Consider the following 20689-nt stretch of genomic DNA (forward strand, 5'->3'; position numbering starts at 1 on the left):
TTCTTTAGTTTCTTCAGTATCTTATAATTTTCTGAGTACAGGTCTTTTACCTCAAATTTATTCCTAAGTTTTTATATTTTTTGATGCAATTGTAAATGGGATTGTTTTCTTAATTTCTCTTTCTGATAGCTTGTTATTGGTGTATAAAAATACAACCAATTTCTAAATATTAATTTTGTATCCTGCTACTTTATTGAATTCATTTATCAGTTCTAATAGTTTGTTGGTGGAATCTTTAGCGTTCTCTGTATGTAGTATCATGTCTTCTGCAAATAATGACAGTTTGACATCCTCCTTTCCAGTTTGGATACCTTTTATTTCTTTTTTTGTCTGATTGTTGTGGTTAGAACTTCCAATGCTATGTTGAAGAACAGTGGTGAAAGTGGACATCCTTGTCTTGTTTCTGATCTTAAGGAAAATGCTTTTAGCTTTTCCCCTGTGGGTTTTTCATTTTTGTCCTTTTTTTAATGTTGAAGCATGTTTTCTCTATCCCCACTTTACTGAGAGTTTTTATCATAAATGGATGCTGGATTTTGTCAAATGCTTTTTCTGTATCTATGGATATGATCATAGGATTTTTGTATTTCATTTTGTTTATATGGTATATAACGTTAATTGATTTGCAAATATTGACTCAAAACCATACAAAGACACTACAAAAAAGAGTTATAGGCTGATACCCCAGATGAACATAGATGCAAAAATCCTCAACAAAATATTAGCAAATTGAATTCAACAATACATTAAAGAGATACACCACGATCAAGTGGGATTTATTACTGGGATGCAGGCTTCAGAGACTTTCTTCCTCTTTATTTTTTTGGAATAGTTTGAGAAGGATAGGTGTTAATTCTTCTTTNGCAAATTTTTCTTACTGAATCTTCTTTTGGGACTTGGCTTTTGTTTTAAAGTTAGAAACAATATGTGAAAGCTTGAAATATTCAAACAACTTACTACAAAACTGCTAAAACATTCTATACGTTTTTTTAAACTATAACTGCTAAAGAGTTTTAGTTTCTGATCAACTTTGTAATACTAATTAAATTACTATGTTTGGTATTAACAGACTCGTTCTCAAGTACTAAGATTATAACCGAAGAAAATAATTTGGGAATCAGTTCCAAAAATCAGCTTCTAGGATTTTCATTGGGTTAATTAGTATGTAACTATCTGTAGTTAAAATGAATATTTTTTATAATAACCATAAAACAGTAAAACTCTAGCAAAGATTTAAAACTACATCCACAGAACTAAAGCAAGGAAATACAACAGACCACTGTCATCCATGACATTAATGCCTATGTATGGCTCTGGTTGTAATCTTACTCGGAAAGTTATTCTCAAGGGAGGAAAAAAAGACATGGAACAGGAACATACATCCAGGATAGCCTAACTGGAATAACTCAAATTTGTGTCTCAATAAAATGTCTTTTGTTATGAATTTTCTGAGTTTTAGACAAGCTAAAACAACAAATCTTAAACCTGTGAATGCACAGGAACAGCTCAAGGTTGCCTCTAGCCAAGCAGTACCCAATGCAAATTGGAGATTGAGGTAGTCCAGAGTGCCTCCTGCCCAAACCAGCTCCTTTGTGCAATCACGAAAAGAGCTCCTATGTGGGTGCAGCTCCAGGTCATACACTTTGGTGAGCACAGTGAGAGTGAAGTTTAGCTCCCACCTCTACCTTTAGGCCCATATTACGCAGCCACGAAAATTCACTCCAAACATTCCATTAATGGTCTTGTTTCTAAAACTGTGATGCTGACCACTTGTAACTGAGTCACCTATAGTCTGTATAAAAATGCAGCCTCCTGCGTTTCATCCAATACTTCTAAATCTCTGGGGAAAGAGGTCAGAAATTACATTTACGTAATTCTTTTGCACATTAAAGCTTGAGACCATTAGCACCATGAGGGTAGCTACTTTGTCTATCGTGTTTACGCCAGATTCCCAGTACCTGTAAGAGTCCCTGACACAAAGCAGATCTTATTGTACGTATGTTGGACGAATGAATACCCTTAAAGCACTGAAGTTAACAGAAAGGTATTCTGTATTTAGAAGAGAAGTAGAAAAGCAGGACTTAAGGACGTGAACTCTGACCCTGGTTTGCAAAATACTAGCTGTGTGATGTTGGGCAAGTTATTTTACTTCTCTATGCTTCGGTTTCCTCACCTGCAAATAAGGATAAGATCCACCTCATAGAGAAGTTGTGAGAATTTCATTTGATATATGGAAAGCACTTAAGAGAAAGCCCTTGATACACGTTTAATAAGTTATCTATTTCTAAAGTCTGCCTGAGGAATTTCCACAAAATTATAGCTATGAAGGTACTTACCGAGTACTTTTTGTTCTTTTTTTCTTTTTTCTTTTTTTTTTTTTAAAGAAGTAATAACATACCACAAAGTCTATAAAACAACTTACTGGATCCATTAAAAACACTCGAGAAGCTGCAGAAAGATTCAAACCAACGCCACCTGCTTTTAAGGATAGAAGCATTATAGTTGGAGATCCTGCTTCAGTGTTTTGAAAACATTGAATCGATTCAACTCTTTTCTTTTGGGCCATTGAACCATCCAAACGAGTAAACACAAATCCGGAAGCTCTAATGGAGGAGACAAAAGAGACAAGTAACACTTCCTATGCTATAAAAACATGTTAAGTAATTACAGCGGCTTCCTTTACCAATTCTTTCACTCATTTATTTTCACAAATATTTACAAACTGTCTACTATTACGTCAGACCCTACAGTCAATTCTTTCCAGATATTTTCATAACTTGATCTCTAAAATCCCATACTCCCAAAAAATATTCTTTATTGTGACTGTTATTTTAGATAGTGAAATGAATAAAACTGGTAAACATAAATACTTCTTGCTATCCAAATCAAAACACTTATATAAAATTCCTTTTACTCAAAGTGAGAAACACTGTTGAACATACCTGAGTGGTGTTTCTATTAAAGACAGAAACGTTGTAAACTGAGAAACAACTAAACTTTTTATGTTGGGGTTCTTCTTTCTTAAGTCAATTAATGCATGCATTAAGGCGTTAATCTGAAAAAAAAAATAGGACAGCCATTAGATGCCATTTTGAATTTGGAAAAAACATCCATTTTTTTGTTTTTTTTTTTTTTAGTATGAAGACAAAGGTGCTGCCACCTTGTTATTTCCCTAAAATGGGAAAGACAACTAATGTTTTTAAATTAATACTGAAAGAATACTATCATCATCTGAAACCTTTCTCTTTCCTCTGAAATTCACTAGATATGAACAAAAAGCCAATAACTACCGACAGAGTATAATATTCAAATGACAGAATTAAAAGCATAATTATTTTTACACATGATATTTCTTTATATAAACGTAAAACAAATACTCAAATATTTGTGCATCTGTGTTTACCTTTGAACTGGATGTCCATTCTGTGTTAGACTTTTTCTCAGTGTCACATGCCAAGTCTTCTGGAGGACATTCTAATAAATTATCTCCATGTATATCATTTCTGCATAAAGGGCATTTAGCATGTGGCTATATAAAAAAGAACAAAATATGACTGACATTATCAGAGGACTAGAAATATAAATTTGCCTAAAATTTTTAAAAAGCAACGTAAATTCTCTAATAGCTAGCAATTTATTAAACCTTTAAAAATTAGACTCATCCATTTGAGACAAATCTGTACATACTGAACTTCAGCCAGATACAATGTTCTAANAATTGGGCAGAAGCTGCAATGGCTTCCGTGATCTAACTTCAAGGTCACCTTCTTTTATTCCCACAACATCCTATAGGTCAGCCCTATTCAATGTGGGTGTGAATGAGTACACAGGGGTATGGAATCCTGGGGCCCACCTTGGAGGCTGGCTAACACAAGAGCTCAAGAAGAATCTGAGGCTTACCTAAAATTGTAAAATATTAAATGCTAAATGGCTTCTGAAGATAAAATGAGCTACAATTATGTGAATTAGGGGAGAATGAGTTGCTGTGATCTTCAAGTGCATGAAGCAATACCAAACAAAGACTTAAGTGCCTCCGTGTTTCAGGGGTTGTGGTACAAAGACCTTTTCAGATAGACACTCCTAGTCCAGGGATCTCAACATTGAGTATATGAGCCAGACTCTTCCAGTGAGAATTCAAGGCATAGAGACATATGGCTAAACAGAAATTAATTTCATTGCAGTAAAATTTACAAGTCATACAAATGGACAATCTACGTACTGTTTCTAATTTCAAAGTTCATTTCAGCCCTATGTTGCTTTCACAATCCCAGTGGTCATAAAGATAGATGTCTGGTTTCAAGGAACTACTTGACCTTATTCCTGAAATAACATCTACCCAAGTATTCAGTCACCTTAGTTTCACATCAAACACAATTTGAGCTGACAATCACATTTAAGACAGACAACACAGTTCATTCAGCAAGCACTTATTAAGTACCTACCATATCACACATGCAACAGGCATTAGAAATACAGGGCTGTAAGATAGACATAGCTCCTTATATTCTAGTAGGAAACACAGATCACAAAAAGAAACATATAATTACATCATTACCAGCCAATATCCAAGCTCAGGGTGGTCAGGAAAGACCTACTACAAGATGCTGGCTGAGCCAGAAAGACAGGCTCGGAGGCAGCCAGAGGGGAAGGAAGAACTTCCCTTCAGAGGGAGCTGTGCGCACAGAGGCCCAGGGCAGCAAGAACTTGCTGGAAGGCAAGGACCCCCACGCAGATGGAGAGGCAGGCAGTGGCTCCACAGGCCCAGGCACGGGCTCGGATTCTAAACCAGCAGCGGCTGAGGTTTCAGTCATGTAATTTCTATCTAACTTTATTAATGGGAACTTATAGATGCACAAAAGCAAGCAGAATGTGATCAAGAACCCCCATCACTCAGCTTCAACAATTGTGTTTCATCCATAACCCCACCAACTCCCCTCACCAGACTATTTGGAAGCAAATCCCATATAAAAATTTTCATGTGAAATAGCTCCATATTTTTATATGGCGATATCTTTAAAACATAAGGATTTCAGAAAATTATCACACCAAAAATTGATTAATTCCAAATGTCCTCCATTATTTTGTGTTTCATTTCCACTTTCTTCTTACCAGGATCAAAGTAAGGTCTGTAAGTGCAGTTGGTTGATACGTCTCTGGAAGAATCTTGTTTCCTTACCCTCCCTTTTTGTTCATTGTTTCCTTGCAATTTATGTTGAAGAAACCAGATCATTGGTCCTGTAGTCTCCCACATTTTTGTTTTTGCTGATTGCAATTCAAAATGTTTTCCTGTATTCTGCTGAGGCGTATTTTGGGGCAATACTTTATAGTGGNCTTGTCCTCATCTGTGTCTGATGACAAATCACTGTCTTCATATATTGCCTCATCCTCAGTTCCATCTATGACATTTGAAATCTACAACCACTTTATAAGACTCACCCAGTTTTTAGACCCCAAATTTTTTTTTAAAAAAGTGTGCCTTATACATGGGGAAATACGGTATGTTCAGTGAAAATTACAATAGCATGTACATACAAATACTTTCCTAGGATTATTTTGATTTACTGTTTGAACTCCTATATGTTTACATAGTATCTTAAAAAAGAAATCTTGTAAAACAAAGATGACACATTAACATTTACAATAACAAACTGCTTATCATCTTTTCTGACTTTAAAGGTCTTCCTCTGAGGTTTGTTCTTTTTTAAGAATTGGAAAAGAAATTAAACTTTTATGATACATATTAAAATATAAAGAATAGAACTGAATGGATGAATTATAATCAAGTCTAACTGATTAGTTAATTACCTTGCTATGATTATAAGAGACTAAGGTTATGAAAGATCCATCTCTTTGTTATGGTATAAATTTTAGCCATTTCATTTATTAGTGCTTTTAACAGAATATAAAGGGAAAAATAATTCACACTTACATTCTTACTCTAATTACGTTATATGGATCATAAGATAACACTTGTACTTGTAAATAGTACCTGGAACATTGCCTGGCACATAGTAAGTGCTTAAGAAAATTTAGCTATTTTTTATTTAACACTTACAACTATTTTATCAAGTATTATTATTGTTCATAGTCCCTTTTTATATATGAGAATTAACTGAGGCTTAAGGAAGTTACACAACTTAGTAGCAGAACTGGGATTCCAATCCAGGTCTGAGAGACTGTTATGAAAAACGCTGTGAGCAGAGGACTCTGAAGAGCCTCCTGTATCTTTCCTGTTGCACATGGAAGGCAGCAGCCAGCCTAACCCAGGGGCAGGACTTCTGCTGCCTCAGCTGTAATACAGTCCCGTGGAACCCTCCCTAATACCTGGAGTTCCAGTATATGTAAATGCAGGCATACACACCAACATTTACACATATGTAGTAGCAACATCAGATAATTGAAACTTTTGTTCTACCATTTTCTTTGTCAAAAGCAATGCCTATATGTATTCATTCACCTTCCTTTTTCTCTTAAGATTTCCAGTACATTCTCCCTTCAGGTTTTTTTTTNACCTGGAGCTGGGCTGCCGAGAGTCACTGGCGACAGTGTAGACTGAAGTGGGGCTGCAGTGGACTGCCGTGACCTACCGTGAGTGGCTGGCAGCCAGCGTGAGCGGCCAGCAGCCAGCAAGGGCGGCTGTGAGTGGCTGTCCAACTGCTGGTGACAGAGTGCCTCACCTGGGAAGAGTGCAATGATAATACCAACATGGGCCAGTGAAGTGACATCCTCCACAACTAGACAGAAGAACAAAAAGGACAGCAACTTGTCTGTCCCCCTTCCCCAATTCCCAACGCTGTTCCCTGCCCCCAATTCCCCAATAAAAAAAATCTTTAAAAAAAAAAATAGTTCCTGTGTGCAGCTATGGATTCCTTTCCTGTTCTAAACAGTTCTGTTGTCTCATCCACATGTTACCGGCTACATTTCTCAACTGCTAAACTAGTCATGAAAATTCTATCTGATCTTTTGGTAACATCAGGTCACAGGGATTATTTTAACGGCTAACATAAGCAGTATTATTGCTGGCTTGGGTTCAAACTATGTCTTGTGATCTGGACGTCTCTTTGGAGATTCTATCTGGTTAAAATTAGAACATTTATTTTAAGAGGTATGTGCAAGCTGAGACAAATACCCATTACTGGGTCAGAATGAATGGCTCTCAGTAATTTAGAGACAATTGTGGTATGTACCCAACTATTTTTTTATTATTGTTCCTGGCTGGTAATTTGGGGGATAAATCAGGCAGTGAGTCAGTAAATCTTCTGGTTATCCTCATCCTGGGTCGAGGTCAGTTGACTTTATCTTTTGACATCAACATTTCCCACTTATTATTCATCACCTAACTATTTTTCTCTTAGCCAGGCAACATAAATTCTGACTGGTACCTGGTTGCTGCCTTTGGTGAGATGAAGCTAACACCAGAAAAATATCCTGGGTTACCCTTCTGTAAGGGACACTCCCAAATTAGCACTTAGGCTAAAATATTATTTCAAGCAAGAAGTAATTTCCTTTTGTACTTATTACCTGTCCTCTTATTATATTTTGATAACGGTTATTTTGGATTTTAATAAATTACAGAAGAGTGAATTAATTGGTTAAAGTAATACAAAATGATTTTTAAAAACATTCCTCAGGCAATATGATTGAGACAAAAAATAATTACATGAAATTCATGTCTAAGTTAATTGAAACTCTAGATACAAAAGCAGTGTTTGAGATCTTTTGCTCATCTTTTTTGTGAACAAAGTATTTTATTATGAAAGCTAATAGAGCAAGCCCTTCAGGCTACTTTGCTGTGTAAATAAACACTGTTTCATTTGTACAGTTAGTACACAGTTATATAGTTTTTTATTTTGTTCACATTTATTTTACAACATAAATATTTTCACAAACTTTTGTACTTAAAGTTCACATATATGTTGTGAAGATAATTTATCTCAACCAAAAATCAGTTAATAGAATACACAATATGATACGTGTTTGCTGATGTCTTTTTTTTTTCTATTACAGTTGACATTCAATATTATTTTGTATTAGTTTCAGGTGTATAGCATAGTGGTTAGACATTTATATAATTTATGAAGTGATCCCCCTGACGAGTCTAGTACCCACCTGGCACTATACATAGTTAGTACAATATTATTGACTCTGTTCCCCATATTGTACTTTGCATCCCTGTAACTATTTTGTAACTACCAATTTGCACTTATTAATCCCTTCAACTTTTTCACCCTGCCCCCAAACCCCCTCCAGTCTGTCAACCATCAGCTTGTTCTCTGTATCTATGAGTCTGTTTCTGTTCTGTTTGTTCACTTATTTTGTTTTTTAGATTACACATGTAAGTGAAATCATATGTTGTCTTTATCTGACTTATTTCACTTAGCATAATATCCTCTAGGTCCATCCCTGTTGTTGCAAACAGTAAGATTTCATGTTTTATGGCAGAGTAATATTCCATTGTATATATGTACCACTTCTTCTTTATCCATTCGTCTACTGTTCGGCACTTGCATTGCTTCTATATCTTGACTACTGTAAATAATGCTGAACTGAACATAGGGGTGTATATATCTTTTCAAATTAGTGTTTGGGTTTCTTTGGATAAATACCCAGAAGCAGAATTCTGGGTCATAAGGTAGTTCTATTTTTAATTTTTGAGGAACCTCCAAACTGTTTTCCATAGTGGCTGCATCAATTTGCAATCCCACCAACAGTGCACAAGGGTTCTCTTTTCTCCATATCCTTGCCAACACTTGTTGTTTGTTGATTTATTGATGATGGTCATTCTGACAGGTGTGAGGTGATATTTCATTGTGGTTTTAATTTGCATTTCTCTGATGATTAGTGATGTTGAGCATGCTTTCATATGTCTATTGGCCATCTGTATTTCCTCTTTGGAGAACAGTCTATTCAGGTTCTCTGCCTATTTTTTAAGTGGGTTGTTTGGGGATTTTTGGTGTTGAGTTGTGTGAGTTCTTTATAAATTTTGGATATTAGCCCCTTTTTGGATGTATCATCGGCAAATATCTCCTCCCATTCAGTAGATTATCTTTTGGTTTTGTTAATAGTTTCCTGTGCTGTGCAAAAACTTTTTAGTTTGATGTAGTCCCATTTATTTTTTTTCCCCTTGTCCAAGGAGATATATCAGGGAAAATATTACTAAAAGCAATATCAGAGAATTTACCGCATATGTTTTGTTCTAGAGCAGCGGTTCTCAAACTGTGGGTTGCAACCCCTTTGGGGGTCGAACGACCCTTTCACAGGGGTCGCCTAAGACCATCGGAAAACACATATTTTCGATGGTCTTAGGAACAGAGACACAGCTCCTCTATCCATCTCCATGCTTCAAGACAAAATTTCATTTATTTGTANTAAAATCAATCTGTAAGAAAGCAAAGAGGAAAGACAATATTTATTAGGTATTTATATCTCAGTTCTATTGATCCTGTGATGTACATATAATATGCTCGTTTTGCAGATAACCGGAGAATAAGAAAGGTAGAAAATCTGCAGACTTTAACTAAATTTTTGTATGCTCCAATTCTAAAGCTATTAAAGCTCTGCATTAGACAAATATATGGTCAAAACAAACAATGATATCTGAGAAACCTTTGTGTATAACCAGAAATACAAATGCCAGAAATCTGGGGAGTAACACAATGGAAAAGGTTTCATGTTGCTTGCTATGTAGGGAAGGCCAGTGGCCTTGAAATAGGACTAGGGAAGTACCTTGTACTAAGCCTTTTACAAAGGCTTTCCTAAATAGGCCTGAAATTGTAATATTTAAAAAAATGGATAAGAAAATCCATGGATAGAAATTAAGTTGTGAGTTTTGGCTTGGATGCGACTCAGTTTTGCAACACGCAGCAGGTAGTTTATCATGATGAGAAGCCGTAGGAACCTAACTTGTTTCTGTCAGGAAACCAGGTAGAAGTGGTTTCCTTATATGTCATTTGCTTAAAGCCACAGAACCTATCAGCAACGTGAAGTGAGGACTTACTGTGTGTATAGACTTGTTATCTCACAAGCCTATGTAGAATTATCCTGTTTTCAGTCATGTTACTGTACCAGAAGAGGCAAAACTTATATGACTATATGACGATGCTGTGATATTGTGATGTGCTCAGGGTCAACATATCCCTGCACGCCTACACTAAGCTAGGCTCCTCTGATGTGCTTGTTCTATGTTCACGTTTAAGTTTTTGAGATTTCTTTCCTGATGTCCACTCTATCAGTTACCACTTCTTACCGTTTGCCTAGAGAAAACTAGGAAAAAAGTAAAATGTTCAATAATAGGGCCTTCGAATGTTAGTCCTTTTCCATTGAGTCAAGTACAATGGTACCTTGGATTGCGAATAATGTGGTTTGCGAGTGTTCTGCAAGATGAGCAAACAGTTCTAATACACTTTAACATGGTAAACAAGCACTGTCTTGCAATACAAGTCGTTTGTTTCCAGAACGATTATGCTCGCAAAGAAAGGTATCACCATATATAGATTTACTGAAGGCGACTATTTTAGTTGGTCAGAAGCCTTTTTGGCTTCTGGTTGAGATGAACAGAAACCTAGTGTTCAAATAACTAATACTGCCTTGTTGTTATGGCCAAGCAATATGCAATTCGAATAANTGGACAAAAGCCTCCTGGGACCACACACTGAGCATTGTGCCTTCCATATAACAGGTGCTTATTTAATTGAAAGCCATATCCATGCATAGATTGGAGCATTATGATTTCTATCCTTTTAAAAAATTGAGGGGTGTGTGTGTGTGTGTGAATATACTGTATATATAAAATAAAGAGTAAACTTGAGGGTATCAGCTACATCTTTTTCAGAAGAAATGCACTGTGGGATAGTCACCCTTAGGATGAAATTTACAAAAGACTTTACTTTTCTTGAATAGTTTTGAATGGTAGCATGGTAAGATGGTGAGAGAAAGGCAAAAGTGTGCCAAATCCCGTCTTCTGCCACTTAATCGCTGTATGGCTGTTAGGAGCCTCCATGAACCATTAGTAAAACCTACCTGGCAGGACTATTATTCCCAGTCATGTCTAATGACAGCTAACAGGTCTCTGACATTAAAAAAATAAATGTTAGGAGCTGGAAAAGGTTACATGAATAGAGTTTGCATTATTTTTATATATCTGTATATCATGATCAAATCCTGTGGTTGCCTCTACAAGAAATCCACTAACATTTAACACTTGAGCCCCCCACACAAGGATCTGCCCGTTTTTACCTGTCCCTATGAAAGCTTCCTGCTGGGCTCCAATTGGAGGAGACTTGGTCTAGCACACATGTGCTCATCTGTAGCTTCCATCCCCCTGCCTTATAGAATTCCCTGTGTTAGCACCAGCTACCTACCGCACTCCTATCTGTCGTACACACTTTAAGTCACATCCTCTGTCTCAGCACCTCCTGCCCCAGTGATTCTAGTTCCAGTGACGTCCCTGCCTCTGAATTCCTGGAGCAGCCACTGTTCCCATCTTCCTTTTGGCACTTGTATTCACCTTTGTTCTTACCTGGTTTTATAGGCATAGATTTCCTTCAAGCCAGAACAGCACCACTCTTAACTCTGACTCTTTTGTAAGATATTATTCTGAAATATAGTATACATACAAAAGAGAATATACCAAAAATGTGCAGTTTTAAAAAAAACATTCCCCACCCAAGTTAAGAAATGGAACACACCCAGTACCTTAGAAGCTCTTTTGTCCCTTGCCCATCACAGCTTCCCCTCTCCACCAGATAACCAATATCATGACATTTATATTGATTAGTTTTCTAGTCTTTTAATAGTACTTGTTTGGTGTTTTTTTTAATGTATTCATGTTTTTATATTTGAATTTATATGTATTTTTTAGCATATTTTTAAAAATTCCTTTACTACGTGATGTGTGTAGCTATAGTTCATTCATTTTCACTACTGTACTGTATTCCATGATATAAATATACCGGAAGTTGTCCTTCAAAAAAAATTGAATGTGGGGGGCCGGCCGAGTGGCTCAGCTGGTTAAGAGCTTGCTCAAGAGTGCAAGCTCTGAGCAACAGCAGTTTGAGTCCCAGCCCGAGCTGAGCTGCCAACAGGTGGCAGGATGGCTCAGCTAAAAAAAAAAAAAAGAAAAAGAATGTGAAGGACCCAGTCACATAATTTGGTTTTTATTACATAGGACAGGCACAGAGAGCTAGCTATTCAAAGTTTGAAATCGCTTTTGAAATTGCATGAGGGAAAATATCCTTGGCTCAATTTTCTGCTAGAGATAGAAAGGGAAACACAGACCTGTGAGCCTCCCCACTCAGTTCTCTGCTTTCAAGCAACCTAGAATGTGCGTGTGTTTCTAGGGTGGAAAAAAAATGATGAAAACCTAAAAAATCAAAAGAGCAGTTATAAAGTGGGAATAATACTTAATGAAGTGATGAGCATAGAACTGATCATCAATAAATATTTTCTGATAGAAAAAAATAGAATGGATCAATAACCATAAAATCTCAGTAACATTCAGCAATAACCATGTGTTTCTTGCTCATATGTTTGTGGATAGGCTGGGACAGCTCTGATAACCTCACCTGGGTTTGGAGCCAGGCCACAGGTTTGATCCCCATTTGCTCCATGGGTCTCACTCATCTGGCATNTAAAACCTTCTCATGACAAAAAGTACATAAAGTTCAAAGATAAGCAAGAGCCTGGGATAAACCATTTCCAATATACATAATAAAACATTTAAAATCAGAATGTATAAAAGGAGTACTTTATAAAACTGTGCTTTTTGAAAACTAGGCAAAAGGTATAAACAAGCAATTCACGGAAAAATTATTAACAGACAACAGATATGTGAAATACGCTTAAGGCCTTAGGTAGATGCCAGTTAGAAGGGCACTTTTTTGACCGTCACATAAGCATAAATTTAGATCATTCTCACACATCATTAAGCCTATTTTGAAAACTTGACAGTTATCTAATAACAATTCTAAATCCAGAATTCTAGTTTTCATAAGCCACCCTGAAGATATACTTGCATATGCACAAAGATGCATGTAATATAATGCTCACTATGGCACTGATTTTATTAGCAAATAAACTGGACTGGTTAAATAAATTATGATGTATCTATATGCAGGTGTTAAAAAGAATGGGTTTGCAGAGTAGTGAAATGCACAGAGACAAGAAGAAGGTGGTTGCTGGAACTAGGGAGAGGAAGGAATGGTGAGTTAGTGCTTAATGGGTAGAGTTTCAGTGTGAGATGACAAGTTCTGGAGATGGATGGTGGTCATGACTCCACAACAATGGGACTGGACTTCCTACCACTGCACTGTACACTTAAAGTATTTTTTAATATTTTATTATGGTATGTCCATTTTACCACAGTCAGAAAAAAAAGGTTTGATCTAAATGTACTTGTATGGTAGTTTCCAATATATACTGTTAAGGGGGGAAAAAACGTTGCAGAATAGTAAAGTATGACATTTATCTTAAATAAAATTTTTAAAAAGAGAGATGTACACATGAGCATGAATGTATGTAAACATAGAGAAAGGGAGTCTGAATAGCATATGTTAAACTACTGATGGTCTCCTCTGAAAATGAGAATAAAGGTGTTCTTCCTATTTTGCCCTGCGTAATTTTATTTCAATCTTTTACAATAATATACTCATGCATTATTTGTATAACTTAAAAACCCTTATCAACTTAATTTTAAATGAGATGGCTTAAAAACTCACTTTTGTGATGATAACCTCTTGCTTCTGGCCAAGTCTATGACATCTGTCAAAGCACTGATCTTCAGCAGCGGGATTCCAGGCCTAACAAATGGAACGTGAGTTGCTTTATTACCACCGTGATCTGCACAAGATCATTTCAGTGTTCACTCCACTTTTCCTGACTGACATTTTTTTCTGACGGAATTCAAATACTGATATTATAAATGTTCTGAGAAAAAAATCCAACTCTCCCATTCTCTCAGTCAGTACTATGATGGGCAGGTACTCTCCCTCATCATTTCAATCCCCCGCTTCTAGTATCAAATACAGGGCCTGATACATAGAAAGTACAGTGTAATGATTATGGATTAATCAACTAATACCTTTTTGCTTTATTTTTTCCATTTTAAAGTTGATCTATGTCTGCTTAAAAGAGAAAAAAAGTTTACATGTATTCAATAAAAGTATAAAAAATATTTCAGGAGTAATCAAAAGTCCTCTAAAAACTACTTAAGACTCTGTTGGTGCAATTTTCTGTATCTATGTTTGAAATCAGTTTAACTTCAAAATGAAACTAAAAAAGTAACATTAGCTAACTAACAGGCATTATCACAGGAATCTTCTTAAGGTGAAGAATAAAACAATGAAACAATGAAAAGAGAAGAATAAGCAAAAAACGTAAGAGTTCTTCACTCTAAAAGAGGAGTCAAGTGGTTTTGAAATAATATGAATTGTCAGACTGGGGATTGTTAAATTTTAAATATAAACTATGGGATAATTCTTGAAGCTGAAAAAAGGGTGTTTTGTGGAAAAGGAACATTTATACAGCAAAGTATCACCTGAAAATAGAAACAAAATTATAAACCCATATGTAGATGATAAGTTTACAGTATGATTTATACTGTTATTTTCTTCTTTCTTTTTAAAGTCCCCTTGAGATCAAGGGAAAAAGAAATTCTATTAACTTGCTGTAATTTGAGTTTTGGGTTGTTTTTGGTATAGAAATTAGATTTACAGACATACTCAGCTTATGAATTTCTAAAACTGACAGATAATCATATTTTGTGACTANAAGTTCTTGTTAATAAGCCAAACATAAAAATTGTCATCATGTTTTTAATGAATCTTCCAAGTTCTAATGAATAGAACTTTGGCAAGTACTATAAATAAAATGAAGAAAAAATACACCAATGCCTTTGACACCCCGTAAAAGAAAAAAACAACAACACTGTCTAAGGATAATTTCATTGGTACTCGTAATAAACAGATGATTATTTTCTTGATTAATTATTTCCAATCATAGAGCTATAATTAGGGCAAAATCTACAGCACAGAGTATGTTATCTAGTAATACCACTACACATAAGATATTATCACAACTCCTGTTTTTCTGGCAGATGAGAAATAATTAGAACCAATGTTTTAGAAGATCAAGACATTTTACATAAATTTTAAAACTATATACATTCTGATTTCTAAACAAGAAATTCGACCAGTTAAATTGAGCAAAATAAAAAAGGTGGTAAGAATATGAGTCAATTATTACTCATAGTACTTTTTATGTACTGTCAGTAAAAATCAAGTAATTATATAATACAGACATGTAATGTAATACACATGTAACATAGATACCTTCACAGAAGTGTGACATTTATGAAAGATTCGATTTTCTTTAAAGAAAAAGCAGTCATTAAAATTATGGCACTGAGGAAGCTAATAAATTTTGGAAACCTTTATTGATTTTAAATTTAAAACAAAATCCAGTTTGAACCACAAAATTCAGTTTGAACAAGTGGGAATATTCAAGATATTTCTAATGCTATTATTCTACATAATAATGAAACAGAATTAACAGCATAGCATAATGTGAACTTTTCATTCTAGTGGTTTATATATCTTCTTAGGACAAATTAAATGTTTTTTATTTAATGCCATTTAATAGAACTGTACAAAAACAAAGGTATTTTTCTTTAATTGACTTGCAGAATTTATCATTATAAATGTGTTTAAAAACACAAGTCTGTAAATATTTGGGTAAAGAAGCAAGCAAAGTCTTCACCATTCCAGGGAGTTTGCAAGGCTTTACCTTTGTAAGCAAGAATAGTAGATTATGTTGTTTTTTGCTGAAAACTTGATACTTCATCTCTCTGGAGTACTGGTATATAGAGAACCTACATACTGTATTACAAGAGATTCTGATCAACCTGGTTTTTTGTGGAATACTAGTCCTACAAGGTGAAGAGCATCCCTATTGCTCCTAATGCTAGAGGACCAACCCCACGTTATTATTCCACACTCATCCCTGCAGGAAGGACTGCCGGTCCTTCTCATCAGCCCTGTCTGCCTCACCTGCTGCCGAAGAGAACAGAGCCTGGGGAAGGTTCTTGCTATCTAACCCAGTTTCCTTGGAGCAAGAGACGGGCACAGGAAGGGGAGGACTTAGCTGTTGACAGACTTAGCACACACCATAGATGTGTGTGCCCTACAACACAGCGCTGCCGCCAATCTCCTATCTTTCAGTCAAGTCACTTCTAACACTTGTAAGTAAAGTATACTATGTTCTTAAGTCTGTATTATCAAACATAAAGCTTCTCCTGTTACAGTAATCAATCTCTTCTTTCTTAAAAAAAAATTCCCTTAAGGAAAAAACACCACTGACTATCTAACCTGATTGCTAAATTATAGCTTATTTGTTTTAAATGTGACTGAAAAAAATTATCTAGAATTCTGTGGCAACTACTGTTTGATTATTAACAAAAAAGTAACAGAAAGATGATTATTTCTATAGACAGATGTAAGGATGAATTACTGAAGGTCCAAAATCAAATTCTGATTCTAAACACAACAACAAAGAAATTTTCCCATTTAGGATTAACATGTCTTTGAGAGTTAAAATGATATGGGAGGTTATCCAGTCCAACTTCCATCCAGATATCATACCTCTTACATATAGTAGTTTTCTGAATTATAAAAATTTATAAAGTTATTTAAAAAAAGCCTACATAAATAAAAATTATCTCTATATAGAAATATCTATTCAGCAATTCCATAATTTAAATATCCAAATCAAACTGGGTAGAATTGGTTCCCTCTCACCCCCACAGACTGTATTTACACACTAACACAGTGAGTTACATTTAAAAAATGAATAATAGTACCACCAGACTAAAATGGAGAAAACAGTGCTCTAATATAGTCCCTCATTTTTTTCATAAACATACAATTGCAAATCGCTTATGTGATTTGTATCTCAATGAAACTGGAAAACAAACAAAAAAAACAAGTAACTCACTAACCTGGACTTTGGTCTCTCATTTTAAGGTCTGGTTCTGGAATGCAAATATGGTTTTTGAAAGTCCAATAAAATCAATGTCTTGTATGGTTTGTATATATTAATCATTTATAAGGACTATTAAATCCACTGCATCACAAATGGGAGGCTTTGGTGAAAAAAACAAATGTGTCCCAACGTAGAAAACAACTCTTTACTTGGTCAAAAGTATAAAAGGTTTGACCTTATTTGAAATATGAAAAAGCTGAGTACTTATAAGATATATGAAAATACTCAGCAGAGATACTATGAAAAGTTGAATAACAAAGTAACTTTTTTTCTTTAAAAATTATTTTAGGCCACAGTATAAACGGAACTTATTGCTATTTGAAGTATCATTAAAAATAGGTTTATATATGGAAGAGATTATGTATCAGTAATACGTCTTCACTGATATAAAATGATATGCCCCGTTTAGAAGACACACTCACTAGATTTCCTTTCTAAAACTGTACTTTTCTCATTTCCAAGACTTCTGAATACATCTGATCAAACTAACCTTACCAAAATCCCACAAATTATAAATCAATTAAAGTTTTGATTTCATTAATTTTAGCTTGTTTCATTTCGTTTGCATTTGTTTTTTTAGTTCCAAAGGCTCCAGCCGCAAGTTCTCTCTTTGTATTTTGTATTTTCAGCATATTTTCTTCAACAGAGTCCTTCACAATAAACTTTGAAAAGAAAAAAAAAAGTTAAATTGGTTAAGTACTTTTTAGGTCACAATCTTTAAAATCTTTAATGTAAAAAAAGTGAAAATTTGAGTCAATGAAAATGTTGGTCTACTATAAAAAGAATCTGCTTTCTTATAGTAGCTTTCAGAAATGGTTACTCTTCTAGAAACCATTTAGCTCCATTTCTCCCTGAACATATAGTAAGAATCTTTAGAAGATGATGTAATAACTAAAGATGAACACTGACTTCCCTTACCACTCAATATGGTTTTCTTCTATAAAAAAAATAGCCATGAGGATATGTTACATCTCAAGAACCCCGCCATCAGGTAAGAACAACACACAAAAAAGCAACTCTATAGGCAACTCTACAACTGGGATACTAGCAAAATAAATTTATTATTATATTTAAAAAGCCAAATGAGATTTTCTCGGAAATGCAAGAAGGGGCCTTTATCTGGTATCACTCATAACGTTAAGAAATTAGAGAACATTGATCCTCTCAACAGGTGCTTAAGAAGTATTTGATAAAATTTAACATTTATTACTGATAAAAGAAAATCGCCATTAACCAAAAATATATGTCCTCAACCTTATAAAGGGCATCTACTAGAAACTTACCCAAAACAAAGCATTCCCAACAAAAATAGTAACCAGTCAAGAATGATTACCACTACTGCTATTCAGCATTGTATAAGAGGCTCCAGTTACTACAATAACTAAAGTTGGGTTACAAAATGTTACTGAAATACACAGAAGACCTAAATAAATGGTGAGAGACTAAGTTCCTATATAGAAACACTCCTTATTTATAAAGAAGATAGTTCTCAATTATAAATTCAATAAATCCCAAACAAGGTTTCCTAAATGAGATTTGGTAACCTAAATCCAAAGTTCAATTCAAGAGTAAATAATAATAATAACCAACACAATTTTCAAAAATAAGGGAAATNCCCACCCTCAAAAGGCCCCGGGCTGGGTGGCCCAAACTTTCTATGTTCTGTGACTCACCCAGGCCTGCTCTTCTCAGAGTCCTTGCTCTAAAACTTGTTTTCCTCCTACCCCTGTTCATTCCCATCAGTCTGTTAGGTGTGTGGCAGTTAGGTCCAAGTAATATCTCCATACCTAAAAAAAGAGCTCCTGCCTCTTACTCTACAGAAACAGGGCTGAGCATAGCCTGAACCCATAGCATCTGAGGCCTCCACTCGATTTATTTATGTCCCAGCATCTTTCTTACTCCCTCTCCTGTGCATCTCTCTGCCATCACACTCCTGAATCCATGCGAGTTCTTTCTGGTCTGTCCCTCAATACCCTGGCCCAAATCAGTTTTTTTCAAAATCTACTCACATCATGCGTTTTGTGATTGGTTTTGTTGCTGAAGTTTGGGTAGCTATTAGGAGGGTACATGTGTGCATCCTTCCACCGTCCTGTTCACCTCGTGTCCCTGTCACCCTCACCCATCCTACCAGCACCTGAGGAATTCCTTGCCTTTGGGCAGAAAGGGCAGTTTCAACCATATTTAGGACCCCTTAAGATCTTGGTTTCTACCTCAAGCAGACTTATCAACAACTTTCTTAAAACCAAGATTGCCCTGCCTATGAAAGGACCAGCCAGTAGATACAGCTTTTCACACTGTTAGGGTAGAATAGGTAAGGAAGGTGCTTTTGAGGAAGGAGGATCCTTCCCCAGCCACCAAGGGTAACAATGATTTACATTAAAGAGACATTCGAAGACCACGGATTCATGAAGGTAGAGCCCAGGCCTGAGCTGCAGTGAAATGCAGTGTATGGACTGTGTCCCCAAATGGTGTTCCTGTTGACATGCCAGGGCCACATGGGGCGGCATTTAACCAGCATGAAGCCGGCATCCGGGGAGGTTGCAGAGTCCCTGAGCCACCTTAGAGTACAGACGGAGCTGGAGGCTGACGTGTGCCTCCTGCCTCCAGGAGAGACTGGGCAGTCTGCCTGTGCAGACATCTGTGGCATTGCAGTGGCATTCCGCAGGTGGGGGCAGGGGGGGGCGGACCATTGTGCCTTTCCTGTGCCTGAGCTCTGAAGGCCCAGCTCACGGAATGAGGTGTGGAGAGGAGCTGGAAGCCCATGGACACTGTCCAGTTCAGTCCACGTAAGGTCCACTGGCTGGTCCTAACAAGCACCATGCATTTCTTGTTCTGCCCCCTTTTCTCTAAACTTTATGCAATCTGCATCCTTCTGAGGACAGTCTTTCTTCAGACACTGCTAGGTTGCTTGCTTTGTAGCTTTCTTTCCTACTGGTTGCTTTCTGTTGCTGTGTTCTTGACTATATTTGGGGTATTTCCAGGGCTTATTAGGCACACTTTTCCAACTTTTAGATTGATCATCTATAGGCAGGGAGTTAATCCACGGAGTAACAGATGTCACTCTCGGATGATGTCCTTAAAATTCTGAGAGTGTCTTATAAGAACAGCGTAGCTGTGTTAAGAACCTTGGTGTTGGAGCCAGACTGCCTGGGTGGGATCCCAGCCCTGTCATTCACCCGCCATATGATCCTATCCAAGTTAGTTAACCTCTTCAAGCTTTGGTTTCCTCACATAGTTGTTTTGGAGGTTAACTGACATAAATCATGCACATGTTCACCTGGCACAGATGAGTACACAAGAGAGCACCTTAGAAAGGAGTAGAATTTCTTCTATATTCATGTTCTAATTTACTTTATTTAGTATTTTTACCTCTCATGTTATGACTCTGTATGACAACTGTATTAGGGCTAAGCCAGGGGTCGGCAAACTTTTGAGATGGACGAGCTGCCACGGGTCAGCAAACTGGCTCGCAAGCCACATGCGGCTCTTTGGGTACGTACATGTGGCTCTGAAGTAAAAAATTGAAAATGAAAATAAAACTATCATAGTTTCATTTATAATGTTACTTTAAATTTTCCTTATTTGTAAAAATATGTTTATGGCTCTCAAAGAATTTTTAAATTGTTATGAGGGACAGGATTGGCTCTTCCAGGGGTCG

At 36.1% G+C, this 20689-nt stretch overlaps 2 protein-coding genes across 3 annotated transcripts in view; one reads left to right on the plus strand and one right to left on the minus strand.

Moving 5' to 3' along the window:
* GYG1 (glycogenin 1) overlaps positions 1-20689 on the plus strand; it is a 62108-nt gene that overhangs the window by 26530 nt on the left and 14889 nt on the right. The window lies entirely within an intron of this gene.
* The window catches only part of HLTF (helicase like transcription factor), a 44864-nt gene continuing 25066 nt past the window's right edge, over positions 892-20689 (minus strand). Inside the window, exons 2-4 of the mRNA XM_019631377.1 lie at positions 3401-3526; positions 2940-3052; positions 892-2600 (exon numbers count right to left, since the gene is read on the minus strand). Of these exons, the coding sequence (XP_019486922.1) occupies positions 2330-2600; positions 2940-3052; positions 3401-3526 (510 nt within the window). The 3' untranslated portion in view covers positions 892-2329. The remainder of the gene's footprint in view (positions 2601-2939; positions 3053-3400; positions 3527-20689) is intronic.

The sequence above is a fragment of the Hipposideros armiger genome, unplaced genomic scaffold (assembly GCF_001890085.2).
Source record: "Hipposideros armiger isolate ML-2016 unplaced genomic scaffold, ASM189008v1 scaffold_995, whole genome shotgun sequence".
Lineage (NCBI taxonomy): Eukaryota > Metazoa > Chordata > Mammalia > Chiroptera > Hipposideridae > Hipposideros > Hipposideros armiger.